The 26,044-nt window shown below is 54.6% G+C and overlaps 1 protein-coding gene across 1 annotated transcript in view; it reads right to left on the reverse strand.

Moving 5' to 3' along the window:
* Positions 1 to 26,044, reverse strand: part of RIC1 (RIC1 partner of RAB6A GEF complex) — a 49,261-nt gene that overhangs the window by 13,044 nt on the left and 10,173 nt on the right. Inside the window, exons 2-19 of the mRNA XM_032952946.2 lie at positions 18,216 to 18,323; positions 15,476 to 15,558; positions 14,801 to 14,908; positions 12,705 to 12,847; positions 11,599 to 11,726; positions 11,250 to 11,341; positions 10,476 to 10,564; positions 7,439 to 7,583; positions 6,594 to 6,642; positions 5,829 to 5,990; positions 5,367 to 5,498; positions 4,987 to 5,025; positions 4,099 to 4,209; positions 3,419 to 3,508; positions 2,472 to 2,635; positions 1,732 to 1,873; positions 1,163 to 1,318; positions 146 to 749 (exon numbers count right to left, since the gene is read on the reverse strand). Coding sequence (XP_032808837.2) covers positions 146 to 749; positions 1,163 to 1,318; positions 1,732 to 1,873; positions 2,472 to 2,635; positions 3,419 to 3,508; positions 4,099 to 4,209; positions 4,987 to 5,025; positions 5,367 to 5,498; positions 5,829 to 5,990; positions 6,594 to 6,642; positions 7,439 to 7,583; positions 10,476 to 10,564; positions 11,250 to 11,341; positions 11,599 to 11,726; positions 12,705 to 12,847; positions 14,801 to 14,908; positions 15,476 to 15,558; positions 18,216 to 18,323 — 2,545 coding nt within the window. The remainder of the gene's footprint in view (positions 1 to 145; positions 750 to 1,162; positions 1,319 to 1,731; positions 1,874 to 2,471; positions 2,636 to 3,418; positions 3,509 to 4,098; positions 4,210 to 4,986; positions 5,026 to 5,366; positions 5,499 to 5,828; positions 5,991 to 6,593; positions 6,643 to 7,438; positions 7,584 to 10,475; positions 10,565 to 11,249; positions 11,342 to 11,598; positions 11,727 to 12,704; positions 12,848 to 14,800; positions 14,909 to 15,475; positions 15,559 to 18,215; positions 18,324 to 26,044) is intronic.

Consider the following 26,044-nt stretch of genomic DNA (forward strand, 5'->3'; position numbering starts at 1 on the left):
GCACCGCCACTCCCGGCTGCACCCCTTCCGTGCCCCCCTCCCTGGCCCCCGAGCCCCCTCCATCCACACTCACGCACCCGCTCAGGCCCCACCGCCCCTTTCGGCGTAACCCCTCCCCCACCCCCCCCCCCCCCGGCTCTCTCACCGAGATTCCGCGCCAGTAGTCCCCGCAGCACGGCCGGGAGGTAGAGCTGCGACGCACGCTCCGCCACGCAGAACGGCAGCAGGTCGGCCACGCTGCCGCCGCCGCCGCCGCCGCCACCGCCGCTGCCGGACGAGGATCCCGGCAGCGTCTCGGTGGTGACCCCCAGTACCAGGCCGTGCTCGGCGAGCACCGTCAGCGGGTAGAGCGCCGGCACGGGGAACGGCAGCATGATGCGGCGCGACATGAACGCGTGCTGGAACACGCTGCCCGCGTGATGCTGCTGCTGCTGCTGCTGGTGGTGCTGTTCCTGGTGGTGGTGGTGGTGGCGGTGGCCGTGGTTGAGGTTGTGGTTGTAGCCGTGAAGGGGGCCGGCGGGCCAGCCGCCGTCCGAGGCGGCCGGCGAGAGGGGGAGCCACACCTTCATGCCGGAACGGCCGCAGCCTAACCACAGCACCTCTGTGGCCGGGCCCTGCTGCTGCTGCTGCTGCTGCTGCGGCTGATGCGGCGTGGATTGCGGCTGCGGTTGTGGCCTGGGAGCGGAGTGCCCGGTCGTCCACGTGATTTCCACGCACTCGGCAAGAACCACCGGCGCGCAGAACGACGGCTACGCGGACGGCAAACGGGAGGCGAGACACCGGCGACACACGGGGATCAGAGTCAACGGTGGGATTGGGGTGACGCCTATCGATGGGGAGGTAAAGCGTAAGGAGTCAGGAGGGGTAAGGATCAGTGACCGGTTAGGGGCAGGTTAAGGATGGATTAAGGGTATGGTTAGTGACTGGTTATGGGTTAGGGTAAGAAATGTGTAGAGGGAGAACGTGCATTAGTAACGGTGGGTTCGACATTAGTAGCGAGCGTTACCAGGAGTGTCAGGATGGGAAAGGGGGCGGAAGTTAGCGGGGGGGGGGGGGGGGGTTGGTGGGAGGGACGGGGAGGGGGGGATGGCGGCTGGGGGTGATTCGCCAGCGGATGCGTGCGTGCGATGCCACGGTGGATGATTGGCCAGCGGGTACGTACGTTCTTGCGTGCGAGGGACGCTGCCGAGGAGGTGGATGAGGAGGTGGAGGAGGTCGGATCGTCGCTCACGTCCAGGGGCTGCGGCCCCGAGCGATCTCTCTGCAGCATGAGCAGCTGCCCGGCGACGTTCAGCAGCACACTGTCTCCCGCACACGCCTAGGGAGACAAAGATTCCCCGCCCGCCCCCCCCCCGTAGCTGCTGAGTCTGCTGTTAGCGAGTAGCAGAACCTACGAAGGCCCAACGCTACGCATGAGGGGGGGGGGGGTGACCAGCACCACGTTTGGGCCACCTTTGTGTCCCCAGTGGCGATGTTTACACACTGCACCGGGTACTCATTTGAAGTTAAGTCGACCTTGGAGAAAGGCCCAGGAACGGTTAAGACAATCGTCACACCGGTGTTGGCCGCGAGCGGGAATCGGGGTGGCCGGCTTCGTAGCGCAGCGTAGCGGGCTAACCGATCCACTACCGCTTCCCACACACACACACACACACACGGACGTACACAGACGCACAGACACACACACAGGGGCAACGCGTGCGCAGGACACGGGGACTGCACCACACCCACCTGCTGTGCGGGCCTCAGGGAGGAAAGCGTCTTCTCAGAGCGCATGCTGGTGAGGGCCACCGACACCACGAGGCCCGGGTGGGGCACGTGGGCCTGCAGGGAGACCCTCTGCAGGGCCCGCAGCGTCACGCCGGGGTGCGGCCTGCAGCCACGCGCAACCCACGAGCAACCACGCGCAGACACGAGCAACCCACGAGCAGACACGCGCAGACACGAGCAACCACGCGCAACCCACGAGCAACCACGCGCAACCCACGAGCAACCACGCGCAGACACGGGCAACCACGCGCAGACACGAGCAACCACGCGCAACCCACGAGCAGCCACGCGCAGACACGAGCAACCACGCGCGGACACGGGCAACCACGCGCAGACACGAGCAGACACGAGCAGACACGAGCAGCCACGAGCAACCACGCGCGGACACGACCAACCACGCGCAGACACGAGCAACCACGCGCAGACACGAGCAACCACGCGCAACCCACGAGCAACCACGCGCGGACACGAGCAACCACGCGCGGACACGAGCAACCACGAGATGCAGTAAATAACCACCGTCACGTTTTGGCATGCTGCCTGCAGCCACAACCCACGCTCAACCCACGCACGGACCAGAGCAAACAACCCACCCCCCTCCTCCTCCTCCCCACCCACCCCCCTCCTCCCCACCCACCCCCCTCCTCCCCACCCACCCCCCACCTCCTCCCCGCCTCCCCGCCCCCCCCCCCGCCGCTCACACGTCGAGGGGGCTGCGCTCCACGCTGTAGACGTGCAGCTGGCGGTCGGAGCAGAAGAGGAGGAGGCGCCCGCGGGAGCCGCCCAGCAGCAGCGGCGGCGCCGGCAGCCGCTGCACGTGGGCATGGGCGTTGTCCAGGTTGGAGGCGCGCGGATACACACGCAGCTGGGGGGGGGGGGGGGGGGGTCACGTATGGGGGGGGGAGGGGTAGTGGTGAGGGTGGGGCGAGGGGCGGGCGGGTCAAATGCAGGGGTCAGACAGTGTAGGGGTTGGCGTGCCGCGCTAGGAACCCGGCGAACCGAGATTCCATTCCCGCTCGCGGCCACCAACACCGGCGACGATTATCTGAACCGGCGATGGGCCTCCCCCCTAGGTGGACTCGGCCTCAAATAAGTTCCCGGCACGGTGTGCGCAAAGATCCGCACTAGGGCGTGGTGCCAGCCGCCAGCCACCCACCCCCCCCCCCCCGCCACCACGCGTGGCTGTATTGTCCTTCATAGGTGCTGCTATTACTCGCTAACAGCACTTGCCCACTACAGTACGTTAAGGCTATACGGGAGAGCTTTGTGTGTGTAGAGGTGGGTGTGCGCAAGTATAGTGGTGTGTACGCATGTATAGAGGTTCGTGTGTGTGTGTGTGTATAGAGGTTCGTGTGTGTACGCATGTATAGAGGTTCGTGTGTGTGTGTGTGTGTATAGAGGTTCGTGTGTGTACGCATGTATAGAGGTTCGTGTGTGTGTGTGTGTGTATAGAGGTTCGTGTGTGTACGCATGTATAGAGGTTCGTGTGTGTGTGTGTGTGTATAGAGGTGTCGGTGCGTGATGCCACCCACCCCTTCGCATGGCCGCATTGTCCTTCATAGGTGCCTGCTACTCGCGAAAAGCACTTGCCCCCAACGGTCTGTTAAGGCTACACGGGGGGATATTTTGTCTTTGTAGAGGCGCTCACCTCGTCCTGCCCCTCGGCAAGGTTGTGGCAGGCGGCAACGATGAAGTCCTGCCACCACACCAGGCCGCCCGTCACCGCCATGCTTTGCTCCTACAGGAGGAACCGCGTGACCCATCACCGCCCGCACCGCCACCATCACCACAGCCACCGCCACCACCCGCACAGCTACCACCACCACCACCATCCGCATCAACACTACCACCGGCACCACAACCACCACCACTATCATCATCATCTGCACCACAAGAACTACCACGAACTACCAACGACAGCAGCAACAGCCGCCATTCGGCACCGAGTCGTGGTGACGTCACGGCGGCGCACGTGCCAAGCTAGGTGCACTCCGAGGCTATCGCGTGAAGTGTCGAAGGCTCACTGGCTGGTAGGACGTCACGGGACAGACCCAGCAGGTGCCCGACCGACCGAGATGACCGGCAGATGGACCACCACCTGTGCCCCCTTACTGAGCCAATAGGAGACCAACTAACACCACCAGTAGCACTCGCTAGCACTATACCACCACTAGCAATATTGCCACTAGCAATACTGGCACACAACCACTACCACTGCCACGAACGCCATCATCATTACCAGCACCGCCAGCACTTGCGCAGACGACGCGTGGACTCCCGGCGATGCGTTACCCCGGCGGGCGCGGCTACCGGGGCAGCGAGGCTAACCTGGGTGATGTTGCCAAAGAGCTTCCACTTGCGGGTGTAGAGCGAGTAGTGGGCGAGGCCGGCACGGCCCGACACGGCCACGCACTGGCCCTGGGCGTCCATAGCGGCGTGCTGTCACCACGGCAAGGGAGCGCACGGCGTTACCACACGGCACCGGCGCAGTCTCACGGCATAGCAGTCTTGCGGCACAGCAACTGAAGCCACAACAGAGCTGTGGTGCGTGTGTGTGTGGTGCGCGTGGATTGTGCGATGTGGTGCGTGTGTGGTGCGCGTGGATTGTGTGGTGTGGTGCGTGTGTGTGTGTGGTGCGCGTGGATTGTGTGGTGTGGTGAGTGTGTGTGTTGCACGTGGACAGTGTGGTGTGGTGAGTGTGCCGAGCCGGAGTTCACAAGTGCTACTCGCAAACAACAGTCTGTTAAGGAAGGCTATACGGGGGACTCTGCGGTGCGTATGCGGTGCATGCGGTGTATGCGGTGCGTTTTCTATGGTGCGTGTGGTGTATGCGGTGCGTGTCGTGCGTGGTGTGCATGCGGTGCGTGTGCTGTGTGTAGTGTGGTGCGTGGTGTGTATGCGGTGCACATGTGTGGTGTGTGTAGTGTGTGGTGTGTGGTGCGTGTGGTGTATTCGGAGCGTTTCTGTGGTGCGTGGTGTGTATGCAGTGCGTGTGTGTGGTGCGTGTGGTGGGTGGCGTGTATGCGGTGTGTACGGTGCGTGGTGTGCATGCGGTGCGTGCGTGTGGTGCGTGTGGTACATGGTGCAGATGCGGTGCATGTGTGTGGTGTGTGTGGTGGGTGGTGTGTATGCGGTGTGTGTGGTGCGTGGTGTGTATGCGGCGCTTGTGTGTGGCGTGTGTGTAGTGCGTGGTGCGTGCTTGTAGTAAACACTCACCCGAATGGGCCAGTTGTTGTCCAGGTAAGAGTTGTGGATCTGAGAGGCGACACGCACGCAAAGACAGAAGAGGGTCGCCCATTACAGCCTTCAAACAGACGGTTGGGGTGTGTGTGTGTGGAAGTTCGTTCACGAGAGGCGGAGCGTCGTGAAAGGTGGCGTGCATCGTGGTGGAGCGTAGTGGTCCACGGTCGTGTAGGGTGGAGCGTGGTGGTTCACGGTGGAGTATGGTGGATCATGGTGGAGTGTGGTGAAAGGTGTTGGATCATGGTGGGGCGTAGTGATTCACGGTGGATCACGGTGGAGCGACGTGAAAGGTGGAGCGTAGTGGCGGTGTAGTGGATGCGTGGCTGCACCCCCCGGCGTCCACCCCCCCTCACCTGCACTATGTGCCAGTGTCTGTGTCCGAGCAGGAAGGGGGGGCTCGGAGTGTGAGGCCTGGACGTGGGGGGCTCCCCACAGCTCAGGTAGAGCCGATCGTCGCCCTGCAGCAACACCTGCTCCTGATTGCTCTTTGGTGGGGGGAGGGGAATGGGGGAAGAAAGTTGGGGGGGTGGGGAGAGGTCGGGGGTGGAGACGTAGGGGGCAGAATTTTAACTATTTAAAAAAAATATTTTTTTTACCAGGTAATGTCTCTCTCTCTCCTCGTGGATTTTTTTTTCCTCCGGGATCCTCCGGCGTTTCCCCTCCACATTTACAGAATCAAGGTCACGCATTTTAGAGTTACGTGGCCGCTGCTATAAATTCTCACGAGATGATGATGATGATAATGATATAGTTTAAAAAAAGTTTTGGCTCATGACGACAATGACGATAGCGACAAGGTGATGACTGTGACTCACCACACACGGGTGCAGGGCCAGCGCACTCTTCACAAAGTGCAGGATCAGCAGCTCCGCCTGGTACCCACAATCCTCTTTACTTCCTGCCCCATCGCTGACGTCACTTCCTGCGTCAGGGGGCGGCGTGAGCACCCACAGGGTGTAACCCTCAGGGCCCCAGCTCTGCAACATCGCCGTCATCGGCAACACCGTCATCATAATCAGCAACATCATCATCATCCGCAACATCGTCATCAGCAACGATCGTAGCAGCAATGATAATAGCAGCAACATCATCATCAGCAACATCTCGTCATCATCAGCAACATCATTATCATTTTTAACAGATAAGGCCTACTGAGCTATTATAGCTCTTTTTCAGAAGCGACCTGGCTATCACAAATGATATCTCCACGAAGTGGCTTATCATCACATGGAAATTTATAGCAGCCAAATACTCTTGAGCGTGCGTCAATTCTAAATGTGGAGGGAAAAATCCACGAGACCACAGAAAAAGAGACACGCAAACTCCAAATATACAGCAGGCATTGTCAGGGTCAGGATCGAACCCACGATCTCCTGTATACCAGGCAAGGTAGTTAACATTTCCTAGCCATTGTGATGATGATAAGCTAGAGAGAGACACGCAAACTCCAAATACACAGAAGGCATTGTCAGGGTCGGGATCGAACCCATGACTTCCCGTATACCACGCGAGGTAGTTAACATCTTGCCACCAGGGAGCCCTAAAGTTGTTGTGGCTTGCGTTGGCCATGTCTGACTCACCATAGAGCTGATTTTTAATGGTTCTTTCCGGCTTCCATCGGGATGGAATCTACCAGACACAAATACGAGCATCATCACCACCACCTCAAAGATCCCCCGTGTAGCATTAACAGACTGTTGGGGCAAGTGTTGTTAGCGAGTAGCACTGATGAAGGCTGGTACGGCGCCAGAGGGGGTAGGTGGCCAGCACCACAACAGGTACTCATTTTAGGCTGAGCTGACCGAGGGGAGGCCCAGGAACGGTTCAGATAATCGTCACCGGTGTTGGCCATAAGCGAGAACCAATTTCGGGTCGCTGGTAACAGTGCTGGTAGTGCTGCTGGTAGTGCTGCTGGTAGTGCTAGTTGTGCTGGTAGTGCTGGTAGTGCTGGTGGTAGTGCTGGTAGTGCTAGTTGTGCTGGTAGTGCTGGTATTGCTGCTGGAAATGGTAACAGTGCTGGTAGTGCTGTTGGTAGTGCTAGTTGTGCTGGTTGTGCTGGTTGTGCTGCTGGTTGTTCTGGTAATGGTAACAGTGCTGGTAGTGTTGGTAATGGTAACAGTGCTGGTAGTGTTGGTAATGGTAACAGTGCTGGTAGTGTTGGTAATGGTAACAGTGCTGGTAGTGCTAGTTGTGCTGGTAGTGCTGGTATTGCTGCTGGAAATGGTAACAGTGCTGGTAGTGCTGTTGGTAGTGCTAGTTGTGCTGGTTGTGCTGCTGGTTGTTCTGGTAATGGTAACAGTGCTGGTAGTGTTGGTAATGGTAACAGTGCTGGTAGTGTTGGTAATGGTAACAGTGCTGGTAGTGTTGGTAATGGTAACAGTGCTGGTAGTGCTGGCGGTGCCGGAAGTGGTGCCGGGCAGCCCACCCGAAGTCGGCAGCGAGGGTGCACAGCAGCGGCGCTCCGAAGGCGCTCCACGCCGATAGGCCTCCACGCTCCCAGCTCAGCACGAGCACCGTCCAATCGGGACTCCAGCGCACGTTCTGCACGGCGCCCGTCCGCTTGCACATGTCTGTCCCGTCCGCCACGACGGCACCGCCACCACCGCCGCCGCCACCACAGCCGCACAAAGGCAAAGATTCACCCCCCCGTATAGCTTCAACACGCTGTTGGGGCAGGTGCTGTTAAAGCGAGCAGCAGCTATGAAGGCCAAGCACTGCGGCACACGAGAGGCTGTGGGTGGCCAGCACCACGCCCGACCGCATTGGCCTCATCTGAGGCAGCCATCACCACAACCGCACAAAGACAAAGATCCCCTGCATAGTCTTAACAGATCGTTCGAGCAAGTGCTGTTAGCGAGCGGCAGCAGCTATGAAGGCCGGCACGGCACGAGGGCCTAGGTGGGTGGGAATATTTTTCAGATCCCAAAAAAAATTGTTGACAATTTTAACCTTCAATTTTCTGAAGCTGGTAATCTTTTTGATAATGTATTGGGAGTCAACCCTGCTCATGCAAATTCCTACACCCCTGTCCAAACACAAAACGAATTTAGCTTCCAGCCAATCCACAAAAGTAATGTTCTGAAACAACTGTCCTACCTCAAAGGGTCCTCCTCTACCGGAGCAGATAGTATTCCCGTCTTTGCTCTACTAACTGTTGTTCACCTAATATACAAACCTACAGCCCATATTTTCAACCTGTTCATCAAAGAAGCATCAGTTCCTCTAGAATGGAAACATTCCTATGTCCGTCCACTTCACAAAGGGAGCCCTAAAGATGATCCAGATAACTACCGACCTATCTCAATTTTGTCCCCGTTGATGAAAATTTTTGAAAAATGATTGAACTACCAAATTAGCAGTTTCCTGTCCACCAACAATCTACAACATCTAAAACAATCTGGGTTCCGGAAAACATACAGCACCACATCTGCTGCATTAGACTCTCTGAATCAGATTTACAGTAGCCATGATAATAAGCAGTACTGTGCCTGTCTTTTTCTTGACCTGTCCAACACCCTGCTTAGTAAACTAAGTTGCCTCGGTTTTTCCGAAAACGCAGTAAAATGGTTAAAAAATGACCTCTTTTCTCGCACCCAAACTGTATTCACAGATGGTTGGAGGTCAAACAGTGTTAAGATAACAAAAGGGGTTCCACAGGGTTCCATCCTTGGCCCCATCTTGTTCTCTCTATATGTCAATGACTTGGGCACTGACCTGGATCATTCCAGGGTAAATCTTTTTGCAGATGACACGATACTGATTACTGCTGGCCACTCTCCAGATGACGTGATTGCTAAGCTCCAGGGTGATTTCAACAAACTACAACATCAGCTAGTTGCTCTTAAACTAGTCCTGAATACCTCCAAAACCAAGGTGCTATGCTTCTCACTAGGACTAAAGCAGGAAGTTATTTTTCCCCAATTACATTCCTTAAATAATTATCAATAGAGCAAGTCAAGATCTAAAGTATCTTGGGGTCATCCTGGATTCAAAACTGAATTTTGAGGATCACATTGATTATAAAAGGTAAAAAGACAAAAATAAAAATTGGTTTTCTGTATCGACACAAGCACTGCTTCCCCCCTATGTTCCGTTTGGAATTGATAAAAGCTACGATACTGCCTCTACTTGATTACTGTGACATCGTGTATAAATCAGCCCCAAGTACTGTACTGAAGAAGCTTGATTCCATCTATCACTCGGCCTTAAGATTTGCATTGAACTGCCCATATAGGACTCACCACTGTGATCTCTACATTGGGTCAAACTTAACATTTCTTAATGTTCGACGGCTTGTGCACCAGATCTTATTTATTCACAATGTACTTACAAAAAAATCCGCAGACTACCAGCTGAATCTCCTCTCTGTTTCAAAGAACAAATTTGACCTCAGGTCTTCACTCATTTACCAGCTTCACATTTCCTATTGCCGTACAAAAACTGGAGGGCCTTTGCTATTGATGCTCCCAGGGTCTGGAATGCTATTGCCAATAAACTGCAACTTGAATCACTACCTATGAGATCTTCACTCAAAACTGCCCTAGAGGAGTTGTACACCCCTAGCTGCCACTGCTATTCAATGACCTAAAATAAAATGTTTCGCTCCAGATGACCGCTGCAAGGTATTATCTGTATTTTGATTTAGTGTGCTGATCTTAAAGGTGCATTGAAAAATGATACTCCCGACTGATGCTCCTGTTGTTTGTGGAGTGACTTATGCAGCCAGCTATGGCTCTAGGGTTTGGTGTTACATGTCATTTATGTAGTTTATTGTTAAAAATTCGGTCACAGTCCCTATGATCACTGTTACATTGCATTTAGGGCTTTATTTTGGTTATTTCGAAAACGTTTTTTGGTTTGGCCATGTTTTTGTTTATTGTAGTACGGAGTTAGACTGATGGCCTTAATCTAAGTTGTCTTGTGGTTGTTGTTTGACTTGCATCCCACTGGGATTTTTGCACACAGCATTGGTGTATGGTGCTTTTTCAGGAATATTTTGCTGTTTTTTTCCTGGATTTTCTGTTTACACAGTCACATAGTCACTTTAAGATGTTTTCCTGTTCATGTTTCTGTTTTTTGCTTGTTGCAGTTACACCCGATTCAAGAGCCGAATGGCTCACAGGGCTATACCAAATAAATGAAACTGAAAACTGAAAAACTGAAACGGCCGATCTCCCGCCTTTGTCTCCCCCAGTGGCAATGTTTTACTACGCACTGCACCAGGTTACTCATTCGAGGCCGATTCGTTCCGAGGGGGGGGGGCCCCAGGACTGGTTCAGGCAATCTTCAACGGTGTTGGCCACGAGCGACGGGGGGGGGGACTCGAACTCGGGTCTAAGATGACGCAAGAGCGTTTTTTTTAGCTCATCGGATTCCACCTCGGGAATCTTGATTCCACGGCCCCAAGCGCACCCACGGCCACCGGCCGGCCAGGCACGGCGCACCCCCCCTTTCCTCCTTACCGGGGTAGTCTTTGGCCGTGAGCTCCAGCCGATGGGACAGCTGCAGCGCTCCAGCGACAGTGTCCATGGCGTAGACCAGCACGCAGCCACTGCAGCACACACAAACAAAAAAAAAGGTGTCCCCCCCAACCTTCCATATAATCAAGGCTTTTGTTTTGGGCTCAGACTGCGTAAATATATTAATGCGTCGTACCAAAACCCACCGCCGCCACCACCACCACTCAACGCTCAAGTAAGGTTGGTTTAACGCGTCGGTTTTTGCGACCAATATTCATGATATAGGTTTTTTTTTGGGTTAGATCGTACTCAAGACTGTAAATGTTGTGGAATTGCTCCCCAACACACTGCTGTACTAGTAACGAATAGGCACGTTAAGATCACGTGACAAACCTTACTAATTGGCTGCGTCGGGTGGTGGCGGGTTTAACGACACTTTTATATATTTACGCGATCTAACCCAAAAAAAACCTGTATTATGGATAAGTGAGGTTGCATCGAGGTTTTTTGGGTTCGACCACGTAAACTATAAATGCGTCGTTCAAACCGCCACCGCCCGACCGACCTCAGGGGTCTTCCGCGTTGGGTCTTTCCACTTTCCAACAAGGTGAACGGCCCTTGGGACCACGAGCTTCGTGGAAGATCGAGCCTCAAGGTGAAAGACCTGACACAGAATCGAAGGTTGGCTAGCTAAGACGATTGCTGCTGCTGCTGCTATGACGACGACTACGCCACCAGGGGGCGGCACGAGACCCGGCCTAGGGCCAGTGACGTCACCTGCGGCAGCCGAAGGCGAGCAAGCGGTACTTGTTGTTGGCGGCGACACAGCTCCCGTCCGCCACGTCGGGCGCCCACACGCCCAGCACCTGCTGCTCGCACGGGAGAGTTGAGGGGAGAGTTGACGGGAGAGTGAGCGAGCGGACGAGCAAATGATCGCGGCGGCGGGCAAAGCGAGCAGTTTAACGCACGGGCAAGCGATTTGGGGCAAAGTGAGCCGGCGGGCAGGGACGGGGGCAGGTGGGCAAGCGGGCGACAACGACCGGGGCGAGCGGGCGATAATCAATCGGGTCAAGCGAACGCGGACGGACAACCGAGCCGGCAAGCGGATGGGCGAGCGATGCCTCACGTCCGTGCAGGAGTCGGCGGCGGTGATGAAGCCGGCGCGGCCGTCGGTGAGGACCACGGCGAAGCCACCAAGCGTCTGGCAGAAGGCCATGTCCCGCACGCTTACCGGGCGCGGCGGCAGCGGCGCACCTGGTTGCGGAACAGACAAAGACGTTGGGGGGTGTGTCCCACCACCCTGTAGCCTTAACAGACCTTTCACGTTGCTGTGATCTACCATACTCCACCATGAAACACCAGACTCCACCATGATCCACCATGCTCCACCACGCTCCACCACAATCCACCACGATCCACTATGATCCACCATACTCCACCACACTCCACCACGCTCCACTATGATCCACCATACTCCACCATGAACCACCACGCTCCACCATGATCCACCATACCCCACCATGATCCACCATGAACCACCACACTCCACCATGAACCACCATGATCCACCATACCCCACCATGAACCACCACGCTCCACCCTACACGACCTTGGACCACTACGCTCCACCACGATGCACGCCACCTTTCACGACGCTCCGCCTCTCGTGAACGAAGTTCCACACACACCCCAACCATCTGGTTGAAGGCTGTAACGGGCGACCCTTCTGTCTGTGCGTGCGTGTCGCCTCTCAGATCCACAAGTCTTACCTGGACAACTCGCTCCTACAAGCACACACCACGCACTACACACACCACACGCACCGCGTAAGCCCCACACGCACCGCATACACAGCACATACTCCACGCGCATACCATATACAAAGATCCCCCGTGTAACTTTAACAGACTGTTGGGGTAAGTGCTGTTAGCGAGTAGCAGCACCTATGAAGGCCGGTACTGTGGCACACGAGGTGCTGGGTTGCCAGATCCACGCCCGGCCGCCTTTGTCACCCCAGTGGCGACGTTTACTACACACGTCACACATTCATGAGTCTCTTTAAAGGCCATCTGGTGACATGGCCATCATGAGCCCGCTGATGGAGAGGGGGACACCCAGACCCAGGGCTCGAATTCGGTCTCTCAACTCGGCTGGTTTCAGCGACGACGCCAGTAAGCAGGCGACCCCGTGACTCCGCGGACCACCGCAACCCTGCATCATCGCTGAGCTCACCGGCAGCCGACTGAAGGTCGACCGCAAAGGGCACAGTGCAAAGGTCGAGCGCCTTCCTCCCATTGGTCAACCCGTCCCAGCGCAGATGGTGCAGCTTGCCATCCGTTGTCGTGGCAATGATGTCATCGGGCAGTGAGATGAGGCTATGAGGAGGGGAGGAGAGGGAGGTAGATGAGGGAGGGAGGGAGGGAGGGAGAAGAAGGGTTATAGAAGAGATAGGAGACATCTGGCCAGTGTGGAAGAGTAGGCCAAATACCCTCTCTCGCACAGGCTTTTCTGCCAGCAGGGGCGCACGCGAGCAACTGCAGCGCTGTGTCCGTACCTTCACCTGCGCGCAGAGACACTTGCAACACACAGGGGTGCGTTACTAAACTAAAGCTGTTGAATTGTTCTTGTTGTTGTTGTCGTTGTCGTCGTGATCGGAAAGGCCGGGCGGAGGGCACCCGCCGGACCCGGACGCCCGCGCCGCGTGAAGCGGCAGCTGTGGCCGGAGGGTGAAGCCACTTCAGTCGAGAGAGAGAGAGCCTCTCAATCACTCACCCACTGCTCGATTCCCCCCCGCCACTCTCGCGTGCGCGTGCATGTTGAACTTCGTGTGGTGCGAACGAAGTTCACACCGGACGTAGCCAACTGTGCTAATCAGAGGAGCAGTGTTGAGTCTGTGGTGCAGTGTTGAGTCTATGGTGCAGTGTTGAGTCTATGGTGCAGTGTTGAGTCTATGGTGCAGTGTTGAGTCTATGGTGCAGTGTTGAGTCTATGGTGCAGTGTTGAGTCTATGGTGCAGTGTTGAGTCTACGGGCAGTGTTGAGTCTGTGGGCAGTGTTGAGTCTACGGGCAGTGTTGAGTCTATGGGCAGTGTTGAGTCTATGGGCAGTGTTGAGTCTATGGTGCAGTGTTGAGTCTACGGGCAGTGCTGAGTCTACGGGCAGTGCTGAGTCTACGGGCAGTGTTAAGTCTATGGGCAGTGTTGAGTCTATGGGCAGTGTTGAGTCTATGGGGCAGTGTTGAGTCTATGGGCAGTGTTGAGTCTATGGTGCAGTGCTGAGTCTGTGGGCGGTGTTGAGTCTACGGGCAGTGTTGAGTCTACGGGCAGTGCTGAGTCTACGGGCAGTGTTGAGTCTACGGGCAGTATTGAGTCTATAGGCAGTGTTGAGTCTATGGGCAGTATGTATGTTGAACTTTTTTCGCACCATACATAGCCAACCGTGCTGATCGGAGGTGCGGGGAAAGGACGACAAACTAAAGGCAAAAAGTAGTTATAAAGAAATGAGTTTAACACGTAGCTTTCGCGACCAATATCATTCATAATACAGGGTTTTTTTTGGGGTTGGATCGCATAAATATATAGATGTGTCATTAAACCCGCCACCATCCGACACAGCCAACTAGTAAGGTTTGTCACGTAAACAGAATGTGCCAATCTAGATTTGCTAATTCATTACTAGTACAGCACACAATATTTACAATTTGAGTATGACATTTCGACATAAATTACAACTGGTTTCATCAGGCCACAGCCAGATTTGTCGCCTGATGAAGCTAGATGTAATTACTGGCATGTTCTGTTTATGTAACAAACCTTACTAATTGGCTGCGTCGGGTGGTGGCGGGTTTAACGACACTTTTATATATTTACGCGATCTAACCCACAAAGCTGTATTATGGATAAAGAAATGAGTTTGTCAATCTAGATGGTTTAAAAGTACACGGCTCCAGTGGCTTCCTAATCAGATGGAAGAGCGGTCCAGACGGCCGCTGAAGCGCATCTGATAACGCGCTATGCAGTGACCATCTTTGTTCGATGGTCAGCCAAAAGCCAATGCTGCCACGAGGATGAACGGCGTTCGCGTGATGATGGGCTGATGCTCCTTGATGAGACCAGCAAGGTACTGTGACTCATTTGTGGCAAAGCAAATGATGAAAGGGGCTTTGATGTTGAAGGTGATGCACATCTTGCGTGGATGGTGTTTATGCCAATGGTGGCCTTGTTGTAATTGGTATTGGCAGTTGGTGTTAAGTGTTGTCGATGACGACGGTGGCCGTGATGATGATGACGACGGTGTTGACGACGGTGTTGACGGTGGCGGTGGACGCACCAGGAGATGGAGGCCTGGATGTCGAGCACACGGCCGAGCTCCAGGGACAGCGCCGGCACGCGCTGCTCGTCCTTGTAGCCCGGGACGCCCCTCCGCACCGGGCTGCCCCTGCCAGAATCACAAAGACAAAGGTTCCCACCGTATAGCCTTTAACAGACTGTTGGGGCAAGTGCTGTTAGCGAGTAGCACCTATGAAGAACGGCACGGCACACGACGGGGTGGGTGGCCAACATCACGCCCGGCCACCCGATGTCTCCCCCCGCCATGGCGATGTTTACACATCACACCAGGTACTCATTGAGGCTGAGTCGACCTAGGGGAGGCCCCAGGCTCAGAAAATGTATCGTCACCGATGTTGGCCGTGAGCGGGAATCAGACTCGGGTCACCGGATTGGTAGTGAAGTCTGCTAACCACTGTGTCACCGCTCCTCACACTCACAGACAGATACACAAACACACATTCAGGGAACACACTCAGGGCACGCAACAACAAGACAAAGAACCCCCGCTTAGCAGACTGTTGGGGCAAGTGCCGTTAGCAAGTAGCACCTTTGAAGAACGGCACGGCACGAGGGGGTGGGTGACCAGCACCACACATTGGCCGCCATTGTCTCTCTCATGGCAATGCTTTTAAACACTGCACCACACACACACGCTCAGCTCACACACACAGACCTGTGGTCGACAGCCAGGTAGAGGCTGTTCTCCTCCCCTCCCACCAGCAGCACGTCGAACAGCAGCACATAGCCCCGTCCCGTCTGCAGCAGAGCACACACAAAGCGCGCACACACACAGCACACAGACCACACACACAGACGGAATACCGGCACAGCACACAAGAGACGGCAATACGATTACAAAGTGGATCGCAGGGCAACCTAAACGCGATGCTCGGGTACAACAGAACAGCGAGCATATTTACTTCAGAGGAATTTCGCCTGGGGCACTGGCACATGTCTTCGCAACTCAGTGGGGGGTAGGGGGTGTGGGCGGGGGGTGTCGGCGGGGGGTGGGAGTGGGGAGGTGGGTGGCGAGATGCAGGGAGCAGCGGTGGCTAGGAGATGTTACTACCTCGCCTGGTGTACAGGAGGTCGTGGATTCGATCCCGACCCTGACGATGCCTGCTGCTGTATATTTGGAGTTTGCGTGTCTCTCTCTCTCTAATCATCATCATCATCACGGTGGCTAGATGTTGACTACCTCGCTTGGTATGCAGGAGGTCGTGGGTTCGATCCCGACCCTGACGATGCCTGCTGCTGTATATTAGGAGTTTGCGTGTCTCTCTCTCTCTCTTATCATCATCATCACGGTGGCTAGGAGATGTTGACGACCTCGCTTGGTATGCAGAAGGTCGTGGGTTCGATCCCGACCCTGACGATGCCTGCTGCTGTATTTTTGAAGTTTGCGTGTCTCTCTCTCTCTCTCTCTAATCATCATCATCATCATCACGGTGGCTAGGAGATGTTGACTACCTCGCTTGGTAAGCAGGAGGTCGTGGGTTCGATCCCGACCCTGACGATGCCTGCTGCTGTATATTTTGAGTTTGCATGTCTCTCTCTCTCTCTCTCTAATCATCATCATCATCACGGTGGCTAGGAGATGTTGACGACCTCGCTTGGTATGCAGAAGGTCGTGGGTTCGCTCCCGACCCTGACAATGCCTGCTGCTGTATATTAGGAGTTTGCGTGTCTCTCTCGCTTCCCGTGGTCGCACGGATATTTTTTTTCCTCCGGGTCCTCCAGTGTTTCCCCTCCACGATGAGACTCGACGTGATGCGTTTAGAGTATTTGGCTGCTGCTACAAATTTCAGAATCAGAAGATGTACTTATAGTGGAGGAATCCGATAAGCCTATAAAGCTCTATTTCACAGATCTCCAATAGGGGCATGGGGTCAAAAAGTAACAAATTCCACGTGATAAGCCACTTCGTTGAGCTATCATTTGTTATGGTCAGGTCGAACCCCTCTTAACGACCACCCTGTTAACAACGAATCGCTTAACGACGGGCCTCCATAGAGCCCAATGTGTAGTGTGTAATGTAGTTTATAGGAGTGTAGTGTATAGTAGTGTAGTGTAGTGGATAGTGGTGTAGTGCCTCCATAGAGCCCAATGTGTTCGCTTACAGACTATTCCCTGTTAACGACGGGCTGTTGAAGGTAGGTACAGTAAACATGAATTAATGCATCGATTACAGATAGTGCCCGAGTTACGATGGTCCGACTTACGATATTTCGATCTTACGATGGCGATAGCGATACGACACAATTGTAAAATATTTTAAATTTTGCGCGGCAGGCAAACGCAGCAGCGTACGAGGTACGATACTGTATGTTGGGACGCTGCCGTGATGTAAGCATCTCCCGCCTTGTGTGGTGATGCCTCACTCTCACCAGCGGTCGACAGAGTTAAGTTGTCTCGGTGTTAGCGCGTGTATTTTTTCCTGTGTTTTTTGTGTTTCAAAGCATGTTAAAAGTTTTTATAGCAAATAGGATTGTTTCCTGAAAAAAACTTTCTATTAAATTGCAGTTCATATCGGTAGGCTAAGAATTTCCCTTCTTTTTACTTTACATTTTACTGTACAATACAGTATTGTAATTAATAAATACATACAGTATATAGTTTATACAGTACGGTACTGTAAATTGCTCTGTTTTGCTAAATTATCACCATTCTTTAAGGCTCCTGGGTAGGCTAGGGCCATCTTCGACTTACGATATTTTTGACTTACGATGGGGTCGTCGTAACGCATCTCCATCATAAGCAGAGGACGACCTGTAACCAAGTTTCTTTTAATATTACGTGTTTATAATGTTGCTCGTATATTTATGCATTAATATCCATTGTTTAAATATTATAAAGCACGTTTTTCTGAGTGAAAAACGGGTCACTTTCGATGCTATCGGAACGAATTTAGCCCTCAACGCGTATTTCCTATGCTCGCATAACGACCAAATCGCTTAACGACAAAGTCGCTTAACGACCGGTATCGTGGAACCAATTGCCGTCGTTAAGAGGGGGTACTACTGTATAGCTCAGCCAGCCTTTACCTGATTAAAGTTTTTACTTTTAATAGATGATAGTTTGTGTCCCCGCAGTGCCAACCACGCTACATCCACCAGGCTCCATTACCCAGCCGGCTGGGCAGGCAATCAAGCGGGTGGAGGGAGACCGGGGGAATGCTTCTCTCACGCGATCAACATCTGCGTGCCACACGGCCGTGTTGGCGTTGCCACGATAGGGGTACGGGGGGGGGGGGGGCGAGGGGGGTACCGGGGGGGGGTAGGGGAGGGGGTAGGACAATAACCGCAGGCGTGTCCCAGTGAAGGAGGAAATCGGGCGCAGGGAATTCGCCGAGGCTGTGAGGGAAGTTGCCGCGGAATTCATGCAGCAGTGGATAGATGACGGCGAGACCTCACCGTCACAGCGATGCAGCTGCTGTCCACCTTCCACGCCGCCCGCTCGTATGCGCCCAGCTGAGCGAGTGCCTTGAGGGACGAGCGCCGGCTCACGACCAACACGCTGGGCTGTGGGGCAAGGGGGGGGGGACGTGGGGGGGGGGGACAGGAAGGAGAGCAACGTCGTTAGGGACATCAGCAGACAATATCATCATACAATAGGGCGCCACGGTGGCGAGATATTAACTACCTTGCCTGGTATGCGGGAGGTTGTGAGTACGATCCCCAACCCTGCCTCCTGCAGTATATTCGGAATGTGTGTCTCTCTCTCCCCGTGGTCACGTGGATTTTTCTCCGGCTCCTCCGATGATGCCTCCACGTTTAGAATCAACGTCAAGCATTTACTGTATTTGGCTGCTATAATTTTCCACTTGAAAGGCCACTTTATTGAGCTATCATTTGCGACAGCCAAGTCGATTCCCAACAAAAAGAGTTTAGTTTATATCGACGTGGCGCAACGATGTTGTACCGACCAGATGTGATCCATGATGTCGTCTAAAACTTTCAACAAAGTTCCAGGCTAAAATGTGTGACAAGGCCATTATGAACCCCACAAGACAAGAGGCACCCCCCCTGTGAACACGACCATCATGAACCCCACAAGACAAAAGACCCCCCTGTGAACACGACCATCATGAACCCCACAAAACAAGAGGTACCCCCCCTGTGAACACGACCATCATGAACCCCACAACACCAGCACTCCTCCCAAGTCTCCCTGGGCCGGCCTCTGCAATCAGCGACTTAATCAACGTCAACCACCGTGGCTATCGTCGCGATCGTCGGCAAAACATTTTTTCAAGTTAATTTTTTCGTCCCAAACACAGCAGTTTCCCGTACGCAACGCCGGGGAGAGGGAGGGTGAAGAGTGGAGGCAGGGAGACACATGAAAGCATGCGCACGCAGACACGTACAGACACACAGGCACGCACAAGCACAGACATGCACTGACACGCACGCACGTACACAAACATCCGCAAACGCAACGTACGCATGTGTGTTTGTGGAACTTCTTCCGCACCGTACGTGGCCAACCGTGCTAATCGGAGGTGCGGGGGGGACAGGGCAACAACAAACTAAAAACACAAAACGCGCAAGGGGTAGCTCACGGGCACACATCCGCACAGGTACACGTTGTCGCGTGCGCGGATGGGCACAAACGCATGCAAGGTCGCTTGTAGTTGGGCACGCACACGTAAGTAGACTGCCAAAAAATACGCAGGCAAGGATCTCCCCCCCCCCCCCCATAGTCTTTACAGACTGTTTGGGCAAGTGCTGTTAGCACGCCATGTCCGGTGCCGATGTTTACACACTGCACCAGATACTCATTTATGGTTAAGTCGAGCTGTTATTGGTCGTGAGCAGGAATCGAACTCGGGTTGCCGGGATTAGTAGTGTAGTGCGCGCTAACCACGGCACTACCGCTCTCCATGTGCACAAACACGCAACGGCAAAGATCCCCTGTATATCCTTTAATAGGCTGTAGGGGCAAGTGCTGTTCGCGAGTAACACCTATAAAGGCCGGCACGGCACACGGGGGGGGGGTGGTTGGCCAGCATCACGCCCGACCGCCTTTGTCTCCCCAGTAGCGATGCTCACACATTGCACTAGGTACTCATTTGAGGATGAGTCGACCTAGGGTAGTCGGCCCAGGACCGGTTCGGGTAATCGTCACTGGTGTTGGCCGTGAGCAGGAATCGAACTCGGTTTGCCGGCTTCATAGTGCAGGGCGCTAACAGCTGCGCCACGACTCCCCATGGTCTTAGTGTCACGCACTCACTCACAGAGACACGCACGTTCCACGTACTCGCACACCCACGTGCCACGCACTCACATAGATGTACGAACGCTCTCTCGCACATTCCCACACAATAACACACAACACACACAACACATGCACTCTCACGCGCACACACCCACTCACACGAAGACAAAGATCCCTTGTAGACACTCCAGACTGTGGGGGCAAGCGCTGCTAGCGAACACCAATTAAGGCCGGCACGGCACACGAGGGGGTGGGGTGGCCGCAACCAAGCCCGGCCACCTTTGTCTCCCTAGTGGCGATGTTTTTACATATTGCACCAGGTACCCATTTTAGGTCGAGTCGATCCAGGGGAAGCCCAAGACTGGTTCAGATAATCATCACCGGTGTTGGCCGTAAGCGGGAATCGAACTCGACGCCGGGTCGGGTAGAGAAGTCTGCCGACCATTGTGTCACCGCTCCTCAGACTCAGCCACACACACAGATACAAACATCCCCCGTATAGCCTTTAACAGACCGTAGGGGCAAGTCCAGTTCGCGAGCACCTACGAAGTCTGGCACGGCACACGAAGGGTTGGGTGGCTGGCACCAACGCACGACCGTGAGCGAGAATCGAACACTGGGTCACCGGGTTCGTAGCACGCGAACCGCTGCGCTAACGCTCACCCACGACTGGCAGTGCACACACGCACGCACACTCGTACGTACGTACGCGAGCGCGCCACGCAGCTCACCCGTGCGTTCTTTCCGCTCGTGAATTTTTCACGCAGCGCGACACGCGATCCCATCCACAGCGACGCACACAGCAAAGGCCCCCCCCCGCCCACCGCCCCCCCCGTGTAGCCTTAACGGACTGTCGGGCTAAGTGCCGGTAGCGCTGCAGCGGCGTCTACAAAGGCCGGGCACTGTGGCTCGCGAACGGGGTGGGTGGGTGCGTGGCTAGCACCATGCCCGGCCACATTTCAGTGGCGATGTTAACACAACCGTTCCAGGTACACATGTTCACAAACACATACAAGTTCACACACGCGCACAAACAAGTTCACATGCACACGCACACAAACAAGTTCGCACGCACACAAACAAGTTCGCACGCACACACAAGTTCACACGCACACACACACACACACAAGTTCACACGCACACACACACACACAAGTTCACACGCACACACACACACGCACGAATAAGTTCACACGCGGGCACAAATTCCAACGCGGGAACAAACAAGTTCACACGCACACACGCATGCGCGCGCAACAACAACCGCCATTCGCCACTAAGTGGCGGTGACATCACCACGGCGCTTGTGCCAGGCTATGTGCACATTGATGCCACGTGGAGTGTCGTGTGCATGCGCGCGTGCACACACACACACAAGTTCACACACGGTGCTTGCCAATTTGGGGGGGGGGGGGGTGGATTGTCTTTTTTTTCTCTTGCCGCGCATACTTTCCGCGCGCCTTCAACCCGCTTGGCCGGGGCCGAGCGTTCTTTTTTCTTTTTTGCCGGCGCTGGGATTTGGGAACTCGCCGCTTTGGAAACAAAGAACAGGCGTGGGTGGAGACCCCCTGCTAAAAAAACACAACGCACACACACAACGTTGGCACAGCGGTGGAGGGGCACAGGTGGCGCAATCGGCCAGTCATCTCAGCAGGGAGACAAAGGCGGCCACGCGTGGGGTTGGACACCCAACCCCCTCGTGTGCCACAGCGCCGGCATTCATAGGTGCTCACTAAGAGCACTTGCTCCAGCAGTCTATTAAGGCTATATGGGGGATGTTTGTCTCTGGTGGGGTAGAGTGGTGCATTTTCCAGTCATCTCAGTCAGTCAACCCATGGTACCTGGGTCTGTCCCGTGACCTCCCGACAGTAGGCGTTCCGACACTTCACGTGCCTTAAAGTGCACTTAGCCTGGCACAGGCGCCGTGGTGACGTCACGGCCACCTAGTGGCGGATGGAGGTTGTTATTGTGTGGGGGAGCGGTAGCGCGCGCTGGACTAGACCCGAGTTCGATTCCCACTCGCGGCCAACGCCAACGACGATTATCTGAACCAGTCCTGGGGCCCTCCTAGGTCGACTCAGCCTCAAATGACTACCTGGTACGGTGTGTAGTAAACATCGCCTCTAGGGAGAAAAAGGTGGATGGGTGTGGCATTGGCCACCCACCCCCTCGTGTGCCGCGCAGGCCTTCAAAGCTGCTGCTCGCTAACCGCACTTGGCCCAACAGTCTGTTAAGGTCACAAGGGGGGACTTTGTCTTAGCACGCGTGTGTGAATTGTGAGGGGCGGCATCGTGGCGACTGGTGCCGCTACGCTACGAACCCGACATAAACCGTGGGTCTCTATGCGGCCACCAAACAGTGGCGGTTATCTGAACCGATCCTGGGCCTCCCCTAGGTCGACTCAGCCTTGAATGAGTACCCCTCGTTCGATGCGCACACACTGGGGAAGACAAAGGCGGTCGGGAGTGACGCTGGCCACGTCGCCCGCTTGCTGCGTGCCGTGCCGGCCTTGAAACGCCACTCGCGAACAACATCTGCGTGTCTGTGATGCAACACGGAGGGGTCAGGGGTTCAGTGTGGGGTGGTTTAGACAATGGGGGAAGGAAATTCCTGGGGAACCCCGAGAGTTTCGTTCGCGTTTAACTCGTCACAGATGCACGCTCAGCGACAGCAGCAAGAACGGCTGGCGTGTGCACAGACACGCATGGACAATCACACTTAACCTCGCAAACAAATCAACGACAGAGACACCCCCCCCCCCTCCACCCACGTATAGCCTTAACAGACTGTTGGTGCAAGTGCAGCAGGCACTCATTTGAGGCCGAGTCGACCTAGGGGAGGCCCAGGAGCGGTTCAGACACTGGCCCCTGTTTTGTTGGCCGTGAGCAGGAATCAAACTCGGGTACATGCTGGGTTCGTAGCGAGGCGACACTAACCACTGCGCCGCCGCTCCCCACGATACCAAACAAAAAACGACAAAGCTGCCCCGTACAGCTGTTACAGACTGTTCGGGCAAGTGCTGCTAGCGAGCGGCAGCACTTGCGACAAAGATAAAGATCCCCCGTGTAGCCATCGTAACAGACTGTTGGGGCAAGTGCTTTTGGCGAGTAGCGGCGCCTATGAAGGCCAGCACGGCACACGAGGGGGTGGGTGGCCAGCACCACGCCCGGCCACACACGCGTAATTGCCTCATCGCGCGCGCTCTGGCAACTGCGCGACCGGCCGCGGCTCGTCAACGAGCGGCCGCGCGACGGCAAAACCGGCTCGCGCAACGAGACGGGGGGGGGTAGGGGGGCGTGGTGGGGGGACGTCGGAGCGGCAACCTTGTTGCCACGTGTCGGGGAAAAACAAACGTCCGGCGGGGAAAGGAAGAAGACGTCGTTGGAACCGCTTCTGAATTCCAATCTCGGAACCGCGGCGAGGGCGCCTCTTGCACCTTGGCCACGCGTCGTGCTGTAGAGGCTGTTTGCCGCCTGTCAATCAAACCAATCGTGGTTTTTTTTTATTATTGAATCACGACTACGGGTCTATGCGAGTATGTGCGTCTCAACGCGAGTCCGTGCGGATCTCTATGCGAGTCCGCGTTTCTCCATGCGAGTCCGTGGGTCTCAATGCGAGTCCGTGCGGATCTCTATGCGAGTCCGCGTTTCTCCATGCGAGTCCGTGGGTCTCAATGCGAGTCCGTGCGGATCTCTATGCGAATCCGCGTTTCTCCATGCGAGTCCGTGGGTCTAAATGCGAGTCCGTGGGTCTTAATGCGAGTCCGTGGGTCTCAATGCTAGTCCGTGAGTCTCAATGCGAGTCCGTGGGTCTCAATACGAGTCCGTGGGTCTCAATGCGAGTCCGTGGGTCTCAATGCGAGTCCGTGGGTCTAAATGCGAGTCCGTGGGACTAAATGCGAGTCCGTGGGTCTCAATGCGAGTCTTTGGGTCTCAATGCGAGTCCGTGGGTCTCAATGCGAGTCCGTGGGTCTCAATGCGAGTCCGTGGGTCTCAATGCGAGTCCGTGGGTCTCAATGCGAGTCTGTGAGTCTAAATGCGAGTCCGTGGGTCTAAATGCGAGTCCGTGGGTCTCAATGCGAGTCCGTGGGTCTAAATGCGAGTCCGTGGGTCTAAATGCGAGTCCGTGGGTCTCAATGCGAGTCCGTGGGTCTCAATGCGAGTCCGTGGGTCTCAATGCGAGTCCGTGGGTCTCAATGCGAGTCCGTGGGTCTCAATGCGAGTCCGTGGGTCTCCATGCGAGTTCGTGGGTCTCCATGCGAGTTCGTGGGTCTCAATGCGAGTCACTGGTGACTGGGCAGAGACCGTCGAGTCGCTCTACCAGACTCGAACGGCCCCGGCGTAGGTTTAAATTCTCATACTGGAAACGGCCACACTTCCGTTTTGTGATTACACAAACCTCAAATCACAAATTTGCATCCGGTCTGTTGTTGCTGGGTGGCTCAAAGCTGCCCTGACCCAAACTTCCCACCACTAACTTTGTTAACTACCACACCAGGTATGCAGGAGGTCGTGGGTTCGATCACAACCCTAACGCCTGCTGTATATTTGGAGCCTGCGTGTCTCTCTCTCTCCGCCGGTGGTCGTGTGGATATTTCTCCGTGTCCTCTGGTTTTTCCCTCCCCCTTTAGAATCAATGGCATGCGTTTAGAGTATTTGGCTGCTGCTATCAATGATAAGTCCACTTCCTTGGATTATAATTTGCGATAGTCGCCGAGACTAGTACAGGCCCACCGGCATGTTGGAGAGTAAACCCACAACATTTACAATTCGAGTACCATGACGTGTCGCCGGTAATTACAACTTAGGAGGATTTCTCCACAACTCTGGCTGCCGTAATCTAACCCAAAAAAAAACTATATTTTGGGCAATATTGGTCGCAAAAGCCTACATGTTAAACCAAAAAACAAAACGTCATCACGAGGACTCGTCACTCTGACCCGCCGATAGACGATAAGCCGAGCCAAGCCCCAACCAGGATTTGAACTCAAACCCTTCCAAAGCACGAACCACTTGCTCGCTCGACCGCTAAGCCAGCTATTTGGGGGGTGAGAGGGTCAACACAATGAGTTAAGAGTCTTGGCAATGTTATGATTTATTTTCCGTAACTTTCTTTTCTATTTTAAACCGAGGTCATCTGGCGAGGTTGTCACGCTTGCAAATAAAACTCACACAAGCCTAAAGGATTATTTCCGCCATAGGCACGTGGAATTTACACCGCCGGCTCAGGGTTGGAAATGGGTGATCGACAGCGACGGCCTCGATGTGCATCGCAGCTGGAGGGCACTCTGACTTTGTCCGAGATGGCAAGAGAGACACCGATCCTAGGGGGGAACTCAATGCAGCTACTTCCAGTGAGGGAAAAAAGTATTTGATCCCGTGCTGATTTTGTACGTTTGCCCATTAACAAAGAAACGATCAGTCTATAATTTTAATGGTAGGTTTATTTGAACAGTGAGAGACAGAATAACAAAAAAATCCAGAAAAACGCATGTCAAAAATGTTATAAATTGATTTGCATTTAAACGAGGGAAATAAGTATTTGACCCCCTCTCAATCAGAAATATTTCTGGATCCCAGGTGTCTTTTATACAGGTAACGAGGTGAGATTAGGAGCACACTCTTAAAGGGAGTGTTCCTAATCTCAGCTTGTTACCTGTATAAAAGACACTTGTCCACAGAAGCGATCAATCAGATTCCAAACTCTCCACCATGGCCAAGACCAAAGAGCTCTCCAAGGATGTTAGGGACAAGATTGTAGACCTACACAAGGCTGGAATGGGCTACAAGACCATTGCCAAGCAGCTTGATGAGAAGGTGACAACAGTTGGTTCGATTATTCGCAAATGGAAGAAACACAAAAGAACTGTCAATCTCCCTCGGCCTGGGGCTCCAAGCAAGATCTCACCTCGTGGAGTTGCAATTATCATGAGAACGGTGAGGAATCAGCCCAGAACTACACGGGAGGCTCTTGTCAATGATCTCAAGGCAGCTGGGACCATAGTCACCAAGAAAACAATTGGTAA

Source organism: Petromyzon marinus, chromosome 1 (genome assembly GCF_048934315.1).
Source record: "Petromyzon marinus isolate PM22_M1 ecotype Great Lakes invasive population chromosome 1, UKy_Petmar_22M1.pri1.0, whole genome shotgun sequence".
Classification (NCBI taxonomy): Eukaryota; Metazoa; Chordata; class Hyperoartia; order Petromyzontiformes; family Petromyzontidae; genus Petromyzon; species Petromyzon marinus.